The sequence below is a fragment of the Myxocyprinus asiaticus genome, chromosome 41, assembly GCF_019703515.2.
Source record: "Myxocyprinus asiaticus isolate MX2 ecotype Aquarium Trade chromosome 41, UBuf_Myxa_2, whole genome shotgun sequence".
Lineage (NCBI taxonomy): Eukaryota > Metazoa > Chordata > Actinopteri > Cypriniformes > Catostomidae > Myxocyprinus > Myxocyprinus asiaticus.
Genome location: NC_059384.1, coordinates 12792590 through 12805989, shown reverse-complemented (window position 1 = coordinate 12805989; position 13400 = coordinate 12792590). Strand labels below are relative to the sequence as shown.

Below are 13400 nucleotides of genomic sequence, written 5' to 3'. Positions count from 1 at the left end.
GAAAAAGCTGGCTTTGAAACAAAATCATGAGGTCACCATAATCTGAAGGTGTACTATCTTGCAGTCCAATCATTTCTGTTGGGTGTTGTGAACTGTACTTTAAATCAGATGCCAATTGAGACAGTGTTGGCCCTACTACACACTGGCTCTGTTTTAGTGTTCAGAGACTGCCACTGTTATCCTGGCACTGCATGTAGTGCTGCCACAGGAAGTCATCAGAGATTCCCAGCACAGTCCAGAGCCACCGTGCAGCGAGGAGAATTGGATCCATGGAAAAGAGCTCAGCTGAACATCACTGCTGAATAAGAGCCATGAGAATGTAATAACAAAGAAACACTCTGAGTGTCTGAGTGGAAATCCAAAAGAATGTGACAAAAGAGGAGAAAGACGTATCGATCCACAAAGATCAATTTGAAAATGATGATTAAATATTAAACAAGAATATTTCCCAGATATTGACTTGAAAGACAAAATGCATTTAAAATTGATGTTAATAATTATCTAAATGGGTTTTACTGTGCACATTATTCTAAAAATAATTTTACATAAAAAATCTACTCTCTCCTTTAATGTCCATTATTTTGTCTGTTTCATTGTCCACCCAGAGAAAATCCTTACTTTCATGTTCCAATCCCGGAAAATTTTTAAAATTGAGCACAACTCTCCTCGATAATCCATAAAACCATAGCTTACCACTAACAACACCATAGCTTACATTTTACAATCCAATCAAATTCCAATAGTTAAAAACAAGCCCATTACATATTTTCCCTCTCAATATTCAGTTTAAGTTCTCATAAATATGAACAAGAATATGGATGTCCCTGTGGTTCAACTGGTAGAGCATGGTGCTATCAAGACCAAGGCCACAGGTTATTTTCCCAAGTAATGCACATACTGATAAAATGTATAGCATGAATAGACTGTAAGTTGCTTTTGAAATAAAGTGTCTGCCATGTGCATAATTGTATATATATAAAATATATATAACAAATAAAAACAGGACCCCTATTATGGATTATTCTTTATGGCTGCTGATCTACATGTCCATAATAACTTGTGGAATAAGTTAAATGGAAAAAACTGGATAAAAAAATAAATTCTGCAGCCTTTGACACAGTCAACCATCAGATCCTACTCTCCACCCGCTCTACTCTGGGCATCACAAGAACTGTGCTTGACTTATTTAATTCCTATCTCTCAGGTAGGTCCTTCAAGGTAGCCTGGAGAGGTGAGGTGTCCATGTCACAACAGCTACTTACTGGGGTACCTCAGGGCTCAGTGCTTGGGCCACGTTTCTTCTCTATATACACAACATCACTGAGACCCATCATTCAGGCACATGGTTTCTCTTACCACTGCTACACCAATGATACACAGCTGTACTTGTCTTTCCAGCCCAACGACACCACTGTGACTGCTCGAATCTCTGACTGTTTGGCAGACATCTCGGCCTGGATGAAGGTACACCACCTGCAACTTAACCCAGCCAAGACTGAGCTCCTTGTCTTTCCAGCCAACCCTGCTGTTGAACACAACATCACCGTGCAGCTGGGTTCTACTACAGTAACATCTTCCAAAATGGTAAGAAAGGGTAACCATCGATAACCAACTCAGTTTTACAGACCACATCTAAAAACAGCACGATCATTTAGATTTATTTCTACAATATCAGGAAGATAAGACCCTTCCTCTCTGAACATGCCACACAACTGCTTGTCCAGTCACTTGTCATAACTAGACTGGACTACTGTAACGCTCTCATTGCAGGCTTCCCACAATTAGACCCCAGCAAATGATCCAGAATGCAGCAGCACGTCTGGTCTTTAATGAACCAAAGAGAGCACATGTTACACCACTCCTTGTCTCTCTTCACTGGCTGCTGGTTGATGCACGTATCAAATTCAATAATAAATTGAAGCTGATGCTGGCATACAGAACAGTCACTGGGTCTGCTCCAGCACACCTAAAATCATTTCTGCAGAGCTATGTTCCCACCAGAAGCCTGCGGTCGGCTAAGGAACAGCGCCTTGTTGTACCAACACAAAGAGGCACCAAAACACTTTCCCAGTCTTTCGGTTTCATCGTACCACTTTGGTGGAATGACCTTCCCAACTCCATCCGTAAAGCTGACTCACTTTCTGTCTTCAAAAAATGGCTAAAAACATCTTTTCAATGAGCACTTAACCAGTCACAAAAAAACAAAAAACAAAAAAAAAAAACATTTATTGTTGCACTTTAATCTGTCTTGAATACTGCTATTCTGATGCTAATGAAATTTAGTAATACAGCACTTTTCGTACCACTGTCTCCTTAAGATGATTCGCTTATAATGTATTCCTCTTTTGTAAGTCGCTTTAGATAAAAGCGTCTGCCAAATGAATAAATGTAAATATATAAATATTTGCTTCGAAAGCCCCTCAAATAACAATAATTCAATAAATAATGATTAAATACTTATAAATAGTTATATTTAAATCATTATCAATAAAAATATATTTTATAAAAAAGAATAATATAGATAATTAAAATGTATTACATCATTGTGGCACACGAGTAAATCATTAAAAAGACGGTAACACTTTACAAATAGTTTCTATTTGTTAACATTAGTTAACAACATTAGTTAACATGAACTAACAATGCACAATAATTTTACAGCTTTTATTAATCATAGTTAATTTCAACATATACTAATACATTTCTCAAATCAAAAGTTGTGTTTGTTAACATTAGTAAATGCATTATGAACTAACATGAACTTACAATCAACAATTGTATTTTTATGAACTAATATTAACAAAGATTAGCAAATGCTGTAAACAATATATTGTTAACTGTTTGTTCATGACACCTAATGTATTAACTAATGTTAACGAATGAAACCTTATTGCAAAGTGTTCCCAAAAAGACAATTCAAAAAGTGGCTTTAGTATGCAATATTTTGCTTATTTCCATATTACGGAACTTATGTCATCTGCCTATCATTGGCCTACAGTTCACACAATCCATTTTGCAACTGAATTCGTCAATCAGTCCGAGATATATTTATTATGAGGGCTTTTCTAAGGACCCATCAATGTACACCTGTGTCAGACTTTTTTGGAGCGTCTAGTTTGCGTCGCGTCATAAAAATGCAGTTTTTAGGTTGCTGTGTCAAGTTAAACATAGTTTGAAGCTTAGAAAAACACGTCTTAAGATTCCTGCATTTGTATTTGCGCTCCATCAAGCTGTGTTTGAACGCAAGAACGTGTTCTCATCTTGTTTTGTCTGCTGTCGGTGAGTGTGGTTTGTTCTCTGTATAAGCACGTTGCCCAAACAGCTGAAGTTTCGCTTCCCTGGAAAACAGGTGGAAAACTAATCGCACTGAATTAACAGCCTTAATATTTATATATATAGAGAGAGAGAGAGAGAGAGAGAGAGAGGTCATATGACGCCATGCGAGGATCGGACGTGTGAACGGCGAGCTCTGCGCACTTTGCTAGTTTTAACACTTTTAATGACATAAACCGGTTAGATTCGATACACCCTGTTCCATAACTGTTCTAAGAGGCCAATATGTCAAACAGTTCAATAGAAAGGAGGAGGCGGGAGCTGGCTTGAAAATATAAATGATAATTTAATGATAAACTTTACCAAAAAGACAAACACACACACAGGTGTCGGACAGCTGTCCGTAACTCTCTCTCTGTCGCACTGCCATCTCCAGTCAGCCTTATCCCTCTCAGGCTTAATCAGCCTTATTAGGGGCCAGGTGTGCGGAATCATGACCCGGCCCCGCCCTTCACCCTGCCACAAACTCGGTATGGACAAAAGTGTCCAAAGTGTTTAAGTTTATTTCTTGCACTCCTTGAATCGAATGTTAATATGAGTGGATTGTCTCTCTCCATGTGGAATGTGAATTGTGTGGGCACCCCATAAAAAGAAGGAAGGTTATTTCTCTTCTTAAGCGTAAGAAGTATGATATAGTTATTCTTCAAGAAACGCATCTTTCTCCGCAGGAAGCTGAAAAATTTGGAAAGATATGGGGAGGGCCTTTTTTTATAGTGCTGGCTCGAGTAAGAGCCATTACACTGATAAGCAAACATCTACAATTCAATGTCTCAAACAGAGTAAAGATAAATTAGGAAGAGTCATCACTGTTTTAGCTAAAATTCAGAGACAAAGTCTTATATTCGCTAATATTTATGCACCTAAAGTTGATGATCAGGGCTTTTTTATAGATCATGAAGGGATGTTGCAAGCCGCTGGCACCCCTCATGCTATCATATTGGGAGGAGACTTTAAGACTCTAAGTCCCTCTTTTCATCTGTCGTTGATTGCTCAATTGGAAACATTTTAATCTCAGATCACACCCTGATGTGTTTAGAGGTGTTGCCACATATGAAGAAAAGGAAATCAAATAGTTGGCACTTTAATGTATCCCTCTTGCAAAATCCTGAATTCCAACAAATGCTAAAGGCTGAAATCAGTGTCTATATGGAGACCAACTGGTCCACAGTATCCTCTGTGGGCGTGGCTTGGGAGGCACTTAAGGTAGTTCTTAGGGGCTGTATCATACAGTACGCCGCATTCACCAAAAAATCCAAAGCACAAGAACTCGTGAAATTGGAAGGGAATATCAAAAGTGCCGAAGCAGAGCTGAAGCTCCTAATGTCATCTAATGGCCTCAGAGAATTGACCCGATTGAAATACAGATATAATACTATCTTGTCACGGAAGGTGGTGTTTTGGCTATTCAGGGCAAGACAGTCATACTTTGAATTGGGGGACAAAGCAGGGAAGAGAGAGAGTCTTTTTCTACCATTCCCTCTGTGAAATCTGCTGTTAAGAATTGCTTTTAAAGAATTCTATATTGATCTTTATTGTTCCACATCTTCGTCTACTGAAGAGGATATTAGAAACTTTGTATAACCATTAATACTTCCTAAACTGTCGGCTGAGCAAAAAAATTCTCTTGATTCTGAGATAACCTTGGAGGAGCTTGGTGAGGTAATTAAGGCCTTGCCTACAGGCAAGGCTCCGGTGCCAGATGGCTTTGCCGCTGAAATTTTTTAGATCTTATGCTACAGAACTGGCTCCACGTTTGCTAGAAGTTCATATGGAATCATTAAAGAATGGAAAGCTTCCGCCAACCATGACACAAGTCCGGATCAGTCTGATTCTTAAAAAGGACAAAGATCCAAGCGAGTGTAAGAGTTACAGTCCAATTTCCCTGATCCAGCTAGACATTAAAATATTGTCAAAAATTTTGGCTAACCGATTAAGTAAAGTTATGACATCTCTTACACATATAGATCAGGTGGGGTTTATTCGGGCCGTAGCTCTTCTGAAAACATTAGGCGTTTCATCAATATCATGTGGTCAGTGGCACATGATCAGACTCCAGTCGCTGCCATCTCACTTGACGCCGAAAAGGCGTTTGATATGGTAGAATGGGATTATCTTTTTAAGATTTTGGAAATGTATGGGTTCAGGAATACTTTTATTGGATGGATTAAGTTACTTTACAGACACCCGGTATTGGCGGTACAAACAAATGGATTAATTTCAGATTATTTTACTCTGGATGGGGCACCCGGCAGGTTTGCCCTCTTTCCCCATTATTGTTATGTCTTGCCCTGGAACCATTAGCAGCCACGATAAGGAAGGAGGATGATTTTCCAACAATGTGAGGTGATGGCAGGAGGTGATGGTGGGAGGTGTGGCGCATAAGCTTTTGCTTTATGCAGATGATATTTTATTATTCGTCTCCAACCCCACTAGATCTATGCTTTGCCTCCACAGAATTATTAATTATTTTTGTAAGTTCTCAGGATACAGAGTTAATTGGTCTAAATCCGAAAATTTGGCTCTGACAGCGTACTGCCCGGTAACGGCTTTTCAGCCAGGCCCAAACAGGTCATTAATATTTAGGTATTTTATTCACAGCAAATTTGTGTGATTTAGTTAGAGTTAATTTTGAGCCTTTAATAAAAAGGTTTTCGAGCGATGTGGGCAGGTGGGCTTCATTACATTTATCTATGATTGGGAAGGTTAATGTTATTAAAATGAATAGTAAAATGAACCGGAGAAGTTAAGTTATACCCCGTTATCTCGCATTTGCACTCTGTAACACAGTTCAATGGAAAGGAGGAGGCGAAAACTGGCTTGACAATATAAATGATAGTTTAATGATAAACTTAACCAAAAAGACAAACACACACACAGGTGTCGGACAGCTGTCCATAACTCTCTCTCTGTCGCACTGCCATCTCTGGTCGGCTTTAATTAGCCTTATTAGGGGCCGGGTGTGTGGAATCACGACCCGGCCCCGCCCTCCGCCCTGCCACACACTCGGTATGGACAAAAGTGTCCAGAGTGTTTAATTCGGATATTTATTTAAATGTAGCCTCGAGCATATGGCTGAACCCAAAATTATGTATTAAAAAGTCCCCTTTTTGCTGGACAGAGTGGATTGAGAGGGAGGTTAATACGCTCAGTGACCTATATGAGAGTGGAGTGTTGAGATCCATTGAAAATATGGTTCAACATTTTGGGATTCCCAGATCTCAATTCTATAGGTATTTACAGCTGTGCCACCTGCTCTGTACTATTTTTGGGAGTAGCATACCCCCCACCCTAAAGCGGCAGATACTCTGGGAGTGGTGATCACTGCTTTTGCAAAAGGTCATGAGGCATCAGTGAATTACTCCCTGCTAATTCAGAGTCTGGGGGGTCGGAGCTTCGGGTTCTCTCAAGAGATTATGGGAGAAAGATCTAAACTTGGTATTGGAGGAGGGAGTGTGGGCTAGTATTCTAAAAAACATCAAGTCTACATCTAGAGATGCAAGGGTGCGACTTATGCAAATTAAGATTTTACATAGATTCTATTGGACCCTCTCTAGATTGTATAGGCTTGGTCTTAAAGACACACCCAAATGCTGGCGATGCCAATCAGAAGATGGGGACACAACCCATGTTTTTTGGTGGTGTGTTAAGATCCAAGAATTTTGGTTTAGGGTTCAGAGTTTTATGTGCGACGTTCTGGGCACTCAAATTTCATTTTGCCCCAGACTCTGTACTTTAGGCGATGGAGCGGTCATTAATATAGGGGATAATTATATAAAAAATTGGGTCCTAGCCAGTGTTATGATCGGCAGAAAGATTGTTCTTAGGGGATGGAAGTCGCCTGGAGCGCCCTCATTTCAAGAGTTGTGCACAGAGATGGAGTGGGTTGCGGCATTCGAGGAAAAGTCATATAGAAGGCTAGGCAACTTAGATTCATTTAATAAAAATTGGAACAGCTATACGGCCTTCTTGGAGGGCTCTCGGGAAGGGGCAGTGGAGAGAGAAGTGTAGTTTTAAATGTGTGTGTTTATATATATTTTATTTGTGTGTGTATACTCAAGTGTGACCACATGGATATTTGTTGAGGGTCAGGGTGGGGTTGGGGATTGGGAGGGGGAAAGGGAATAATGGGGGTTAAATGTTGATTCTGTGAATATATGTTCCCTGTCTGTCACTCATTCGACATTGTGTCGATGTAGTGACACTAGGGGTTCGATCTTGAGAGCCCCAATCACCTTTGCTTAAATAGAAAAGGCCAATGAAAATTGGCATGCCACTCTCCGCCCCGGACATACGAGTATAAAAGGGGATGGCATGCATCACTCATTCAGATTTTTTCTTTGGAGCCGAATGCATGTGTGTTCGTCCTCTCACTCTTTGCTACGCTTCTGGATTCTTACGGCGCATATCAGCGGTCACCCTCATATGGTTGAGTGCTGTGTTTCCCCTGGGTGCTTCGGCAGCCTGAGTCTGCAGGTGCTAAAAGAGTATATTAGAAAGAGTATATTTCCTTCTAAAAGAGCTCGCGCAAACGCTTGGCATCTTTTTAAAGATGTCCTTCTGCGTTTATGCTACTGGATGTGGCCGTTATCTCTCCCCTCCGGATACCCATGAAATCTGCCTCGAGTGTCTGCTGATTTGGGAGAGATTCAGGGAGGCACAGGTAGACCTGTTTGCCTCCCAAGACTCCTCTCACTGCCCCCTGTGGTACTCCCTGTCCGAGGCCCCCCTCGGCGCAGATGCTTTGGCACACAGCTGGCCTCGGGAGCTACGCAAGTATGCATTTCCTCCTGTGAGCCTCATTGCACAGACTCTGTGCAAAGTCAGGGAGGACGAGCAGCAAGTTCTGTTCGTTGCGCCATACTGGCCCAACCGGACTTGGTTCTTGGATCTGATGCTCCTGACAGTAGCACCTCCCTGGTGCATTCCCCTGACACTGTCTTCCTCTACCCTGAAAGTGTACATGGCTGCCATAGCAGCTCACCACGATACACTGGACGGCAGTCCCTCACAACAGCGCGACCTGATCAACAGGTTCCTCAAAGGCGTGAGGAGACTGAATCCTCCTAGACCGCTCCTGATCCCCTCTTGGGATCTCTCTGTGGTCCTACCTGCCCTACAGAGAGCCCCATTTGAGCCCCTGGAGCAGGCCGAGCTCTGCATTCTGTTTCTGAAGACGGCCCTCCTGGTGGCGCTACCTTCCATCAAGAGGGTGGGGGACCTGCTGGCGCTCTCTGTTACCAGCGAATGCCTGGAGTTCGGGCCGGCACACTCTCACGTGATCTTGAGGCCCCAGCCCAGTTACGTGCCCAAAGTTCCCACCACTCCTTTTTGGGACCAGGTGGTGAAACTGTAGGTGCACCCTTCAGAGGAGGAAGACCCGGCCTTGTCGTTGCTGTGTCCAGTTCACGCCCTGCACATCTATCTGGACCGCGTGCAGAGCTTTAGATGCTCGGAGCAGCTCTTTGTCTGTTTTGGAGGACAGTAAAAGGGGAAAACTGTCTCCAAGCAGAGGTTGGCCCATTGGATTGTGGATGCCATTTCCCTCGCATACCAGTCTCAGGACTTGCAGTGCTCCTTGGGGGTCCGGGCGCATTCCACTAGAGGTGTTGCGTCCTCCTGGGCACTGGCAATGGGGGCCTCTCTAGCAGACATATGCAGAGCTGCGGGTTGGGCTATGCCCAATACCTTTGCGAGGTTTTATTACCTACGCATAGACACGGTTTCGACCCGAGTGTTATGCGGTAACAGTAGGTAGACTGGGTGGCCGGTTGGGTGTACCGCTTGCATTGCATCTTTCCCCTTTTCGAAGGTGATAATGTGTGCTTTTTGTCCAAAACAGTTCCCCGTACTGGTGAACTCCAGATGCCTCTTTAATTCTTTAGCACTGTCCGGTGATGAACTCGGCGGAGGAGTATTGCCACCAGGCACAGTACTCATGGTATTCCCCTTTTCATGTGAGCCCGTATGCTTGGGCTCAGTGCTCCATGTGTGGTGATTCCCCTTTGGTAATCCTGTGTGATGAGTTTCCACTGTTCGGTTTCCCCCTTAGGTGAAACCTGTGTTTCCCCTCGTCAGAGCTTTCTCTGTCTCGGCCACTGTGCTGCATACCCTCTCTGTAGATAGGGTCCTCCTGTGGTATCATTCCATATGTGTACTTCCCCGTTGGTAAGTCCATGTGAGGTGTGCTCCACATGTTAACCTCCCTCTGGCTGGATGTGGTCTCCGTAGTACTCTTCCTCCTGGAGAGGGAAGAGCACTTCCCAGTGCTATTCTAGAAAGTGCTCTGTGGGAGATTGCTTAACAGCAAATTAAGAAAGGCTCCACCGGTAGCCTACTTGTGTAAGTGCCTTCTACCCCCTTAAAGGGACTAGGGAGACGCCTTACAAAACTGACTGGAAGGTCACGACATGGTTGAGCGCTCACTGTGAGGCACGCAGCAGCTTGCCCGTGTCCACTCTTCCATGCCTCGTGACACGGTTCAGCGCCTGCAGCGTTTCCTATAGGAACCCCTAGTGTCACTACATCGACACAACGTCGAATGAGTGACAGACAGGGAATGTCTTGGTTACTGATGTAACCTCTGTTCCCTGATGGAGGGAATGAGACATTGTGTCCCTCCTGCCGTGGCGCTGAACCGGCCGCTGACATGGCCAGGACTCTCTATCGGCTCCTGAGCATAAATCTGAATGAGTTATGCACGCCATCTCCTTTTATACCCGTATGTCCGGGGCGGAGAGTAGCATGCAAATTCCACTTGCCAATTTTCATTGGCCTTTTCTATTTTAAGCAAAGGTTATTGGGGCTCTCAAGATCGAACCCCTAGTGTCACTACATCGACACAATGTCTTGTTCCCTCCGTCAGGGAACAGAGGTTACATCAGTAACCAAGACGTTTTGCTTTTCTTTGTCAATTGTGTGATTCAAGAAAAAGAGTTAATCAGAAAATGTATATATATATATATATATATATATATATATATATCATGCCACGGTCCAAATCACTGAGATAAAATTTTTTCCCCATTCTGATGGTTGATGTGAACATTAACTAAAGCTCCTGACCTGTATCTGCATGATTTTATGCACTGCACTGCTGCCACATGATTGACTGATTCGAAAATCGCATGGATGATTGTTGGTGCCAGACGGGCTGTTTGAGTATTTCTGTAACTGCTGATCTCCTGGGCTTTTCACGCACAACAGTCTTGGAATTTACTCTGAATGGTGCCAAAAACAAAAACATCCAGCGAGGGGCAGTTCTGCAGTTGGAAACACCTTGTTGTCGAGAGAGGTCAACGGAGAATGGCCAGACTGGTTCGAACTTACAAAGTCTATGGTAACTCAGATAACCGCTTTGTACAACTGTGGTGAGAAGAATAGCATCTCAGAATGCTATTCTGAGATGTGGGTTGGCGCTGTTTTGGCAGCATGGGGGGGGACCAACACAATATTAGGCAGGTGGTTTTAATGTTGTGGCTGATCGGTGTCTATATAACTGTGTGTTTTTTCACTGTAACTGACAGAAACTCACCTCTCCGTCCTTCTCGCTTCAGTCTACCTGGATCTTCATAGTCAGGAACCCAGTTATACTGTACAGGCATAGAGATGGGCCTTAGACGACCTGAAAATACAAACAACATGTACATGTCACAGGCTGTTTGTGTGTGTGAAATGGAAGTAAAATGACAGTGCACAATCCATTTTCCCAACGGAACCAGAGGTAAGTCTGTGTGAGTGTGTTTGTGTGAGACAAACTGTCACAGTTAATGTGTCCTCTCATTTTCTGTAGAAGCAGTGGGCACAGAGTGTGTCAGCAGTTCTGTGCCACTGCAGAGCTTCATGCTGGTATTTAATGACTATAGCCGAGATCTCTAGTTCTGGATATATTGTAAAAATACACACACACATACATACAGAACAAAGTGCAGCCCAGCTCCCTAGGGTTTAATTACAAATCTGATATCAACTCCCCTATGCAGGAAACTTGTTATCGATACACTCTCTTTATAAACCCTCTCAAAAATATACAGTCACGCAAAACCACACAAAACATGTTCGCTAATTTATTGCAGTGATTCTCAGTGTTGAGTAAGTTAATCAAAATAGGTAATCCACTACAAACTACTGATTACTTCATCTAAAAGTAATCACCTTACTTATTATTTTTAATTTACTTTCACTCTTCCTGGAAAAGTTTTTGGTTTTCTGCTCAAATTCAAAATATTTATATTTCCTCATCATTTATTGTTGCACACCCTTCACCTGTCACAGAAACGCAAACAGACCTACATATGAATTAATTTTTTTAATATATTATACATATTACTTTAGCGCAAGTAATGTACTAAAAAGTCATTACTTAAATTGAAAGTCAGTAACTGTAATCTGATTACAAGAATTTAAAATATAATGTATTACACTACTTTTTTGACTAAAAAGTAATAAGATTACAATAACTAATTACTTTGTAATCGGATACACCCAGCACTGGTGGTTCTCAACTGGTGGGTCACGACCCAACAATGGGTCGCAGTTTTGTTCTGATAGGGTCGCAGAAATCAGAAAATAGGGTTGCAAATAATAACATGCTACTAACCATAAAATCAAGCATAGTTGGGATAACAAAATAAAAAGACTTATTGGCTTATAATTGTATTTAATTTATCGGCAGAGAGCATGAAACCATCAAAATCCAAAAGACATGTACAAAACAAATTGTCAATTTTTCTATTCAGCCTATGCAACGTTAATAATTATGCGTATAACTGAGCCTATGCCGTTCATGGTAATTTTAAGACATTTCAAATTATGATTTTAAGGACATTTTTGTCTATGCTTGTACAATAAATAATGCTGGTACTTTGGGTTACTCTATGTCCAATGTAATGCTTAGATCCTGAAGCAAAACCAGTTGGGAACCACTGCTTTATAGAACACATCTAGAAAATGATTAGAAGATCCATAGAGAAAGTCAGTTCCTTTGGCTGCAGTTCTAACCAATCAATTCAATCAATATAATAAAAGCCATCAATCATCTAAAAATCATTTTTAAAAACTGAATTTAAGATTATTCAATATAATTGAACATTGCTTCACTTGTTTTAGAGTATTATTTATTGCTAAAGTGCAGCATAATTTATTTGCGGTGTACAGAAGTCGCGTTTTTTCCCGCGCTCGTCACCTCGTGCGACCCTTAGTTTCGGTTGACCACATGACTAGCTTTGTTGTGCTAAGTATCATTAAGGCGTGTCCTGCTTTTTTTCATTGAACGGCTCGTTATCATCGTGTATATATTTTACTTGAATGCTGACGCAGAAGCGGCAGCTGAAGTGGTAGCCCTCGTGTAAAGCCCTCCTCGTGGAAGTACCTACTTGGGTAAAGACCAGCGAGTCTACCTGTGCGAGTCCATCGAGCAAGGACACCGACAAGGCGCCACTCACCATAGCACTTAAGTATCTTGTATTGTATCTCTTTTCTTATTTTCCATCTATAAACTAACATGTCTACTTCACGAATAACACATGCCTTTAAGCACATCCCTGTTATCTGTTACAGACCATTTACACGATATCGATGCAAGACCAAACGCAACCCACACAACCTATGGCCACTTTGCACTTCAGCACCTTCTCCGCTCTCTTTCTCAGTGGAACTCTGGAACTGCCAGTCAGCTGTGAACAAAGCTGAGTTCATTCCAACCTTTGCCACACAGTCCACCCTCAGCATCCTGGCACTGACAGAAACATGGATACGTCCAGAGGATACAGCAACACCTGCTGCTCTCTCCAACAACTTCTCCTTCTCTCACACCCCTCGACACATCGGTAGGGGTGGGGGAACAGGTTTGCTCATTCAAAGCAACTGGACTTTTTCACCACACTCTTCACTATGTAACAATACTAGTTTTGAATTCCATGCTATAACTACAATGCAACCTACAAAAATACATGTTGTTGTCATCTATCGCCCTCCAGGTCAGCTGACAAACTTTCTCGAGGAGTTGGATGTCCTGCTGTCCTCCTTGTCGGAGGATGGTAGGCCACTTGTGGTTCTTGGTGATTTCAACA

At 42.3% G+C, this 13400-nt stretch overlaps 1 protein-coding gene across 18 annotated transcripts in view; it reads right to left on the bottom strand.

Annotated features, from left to right (window-relative positions):
• The window catches only part of LOC127431471 (connector enhancer of kinase suppressor of ras 2-like), a 128614-nt gene that overhangs the window by 31930 nt on the left and 83284 nt on the right, over nt 1–13400 (bottom strand). For all 18 annotated transcript variants that reach the window (XM_051681883.1, XM_051681884.1, XM_051681886.1 and 15 more), the window contains one exon: nt 10865–10954. In XM_051681883.1, the coding sequence (XP_051537843.1) occupies nt 10865–10954 (90 nt within the window). The remainder of the gene's footprint in view (nt 1–10864; nt 10955–13400) is intronic.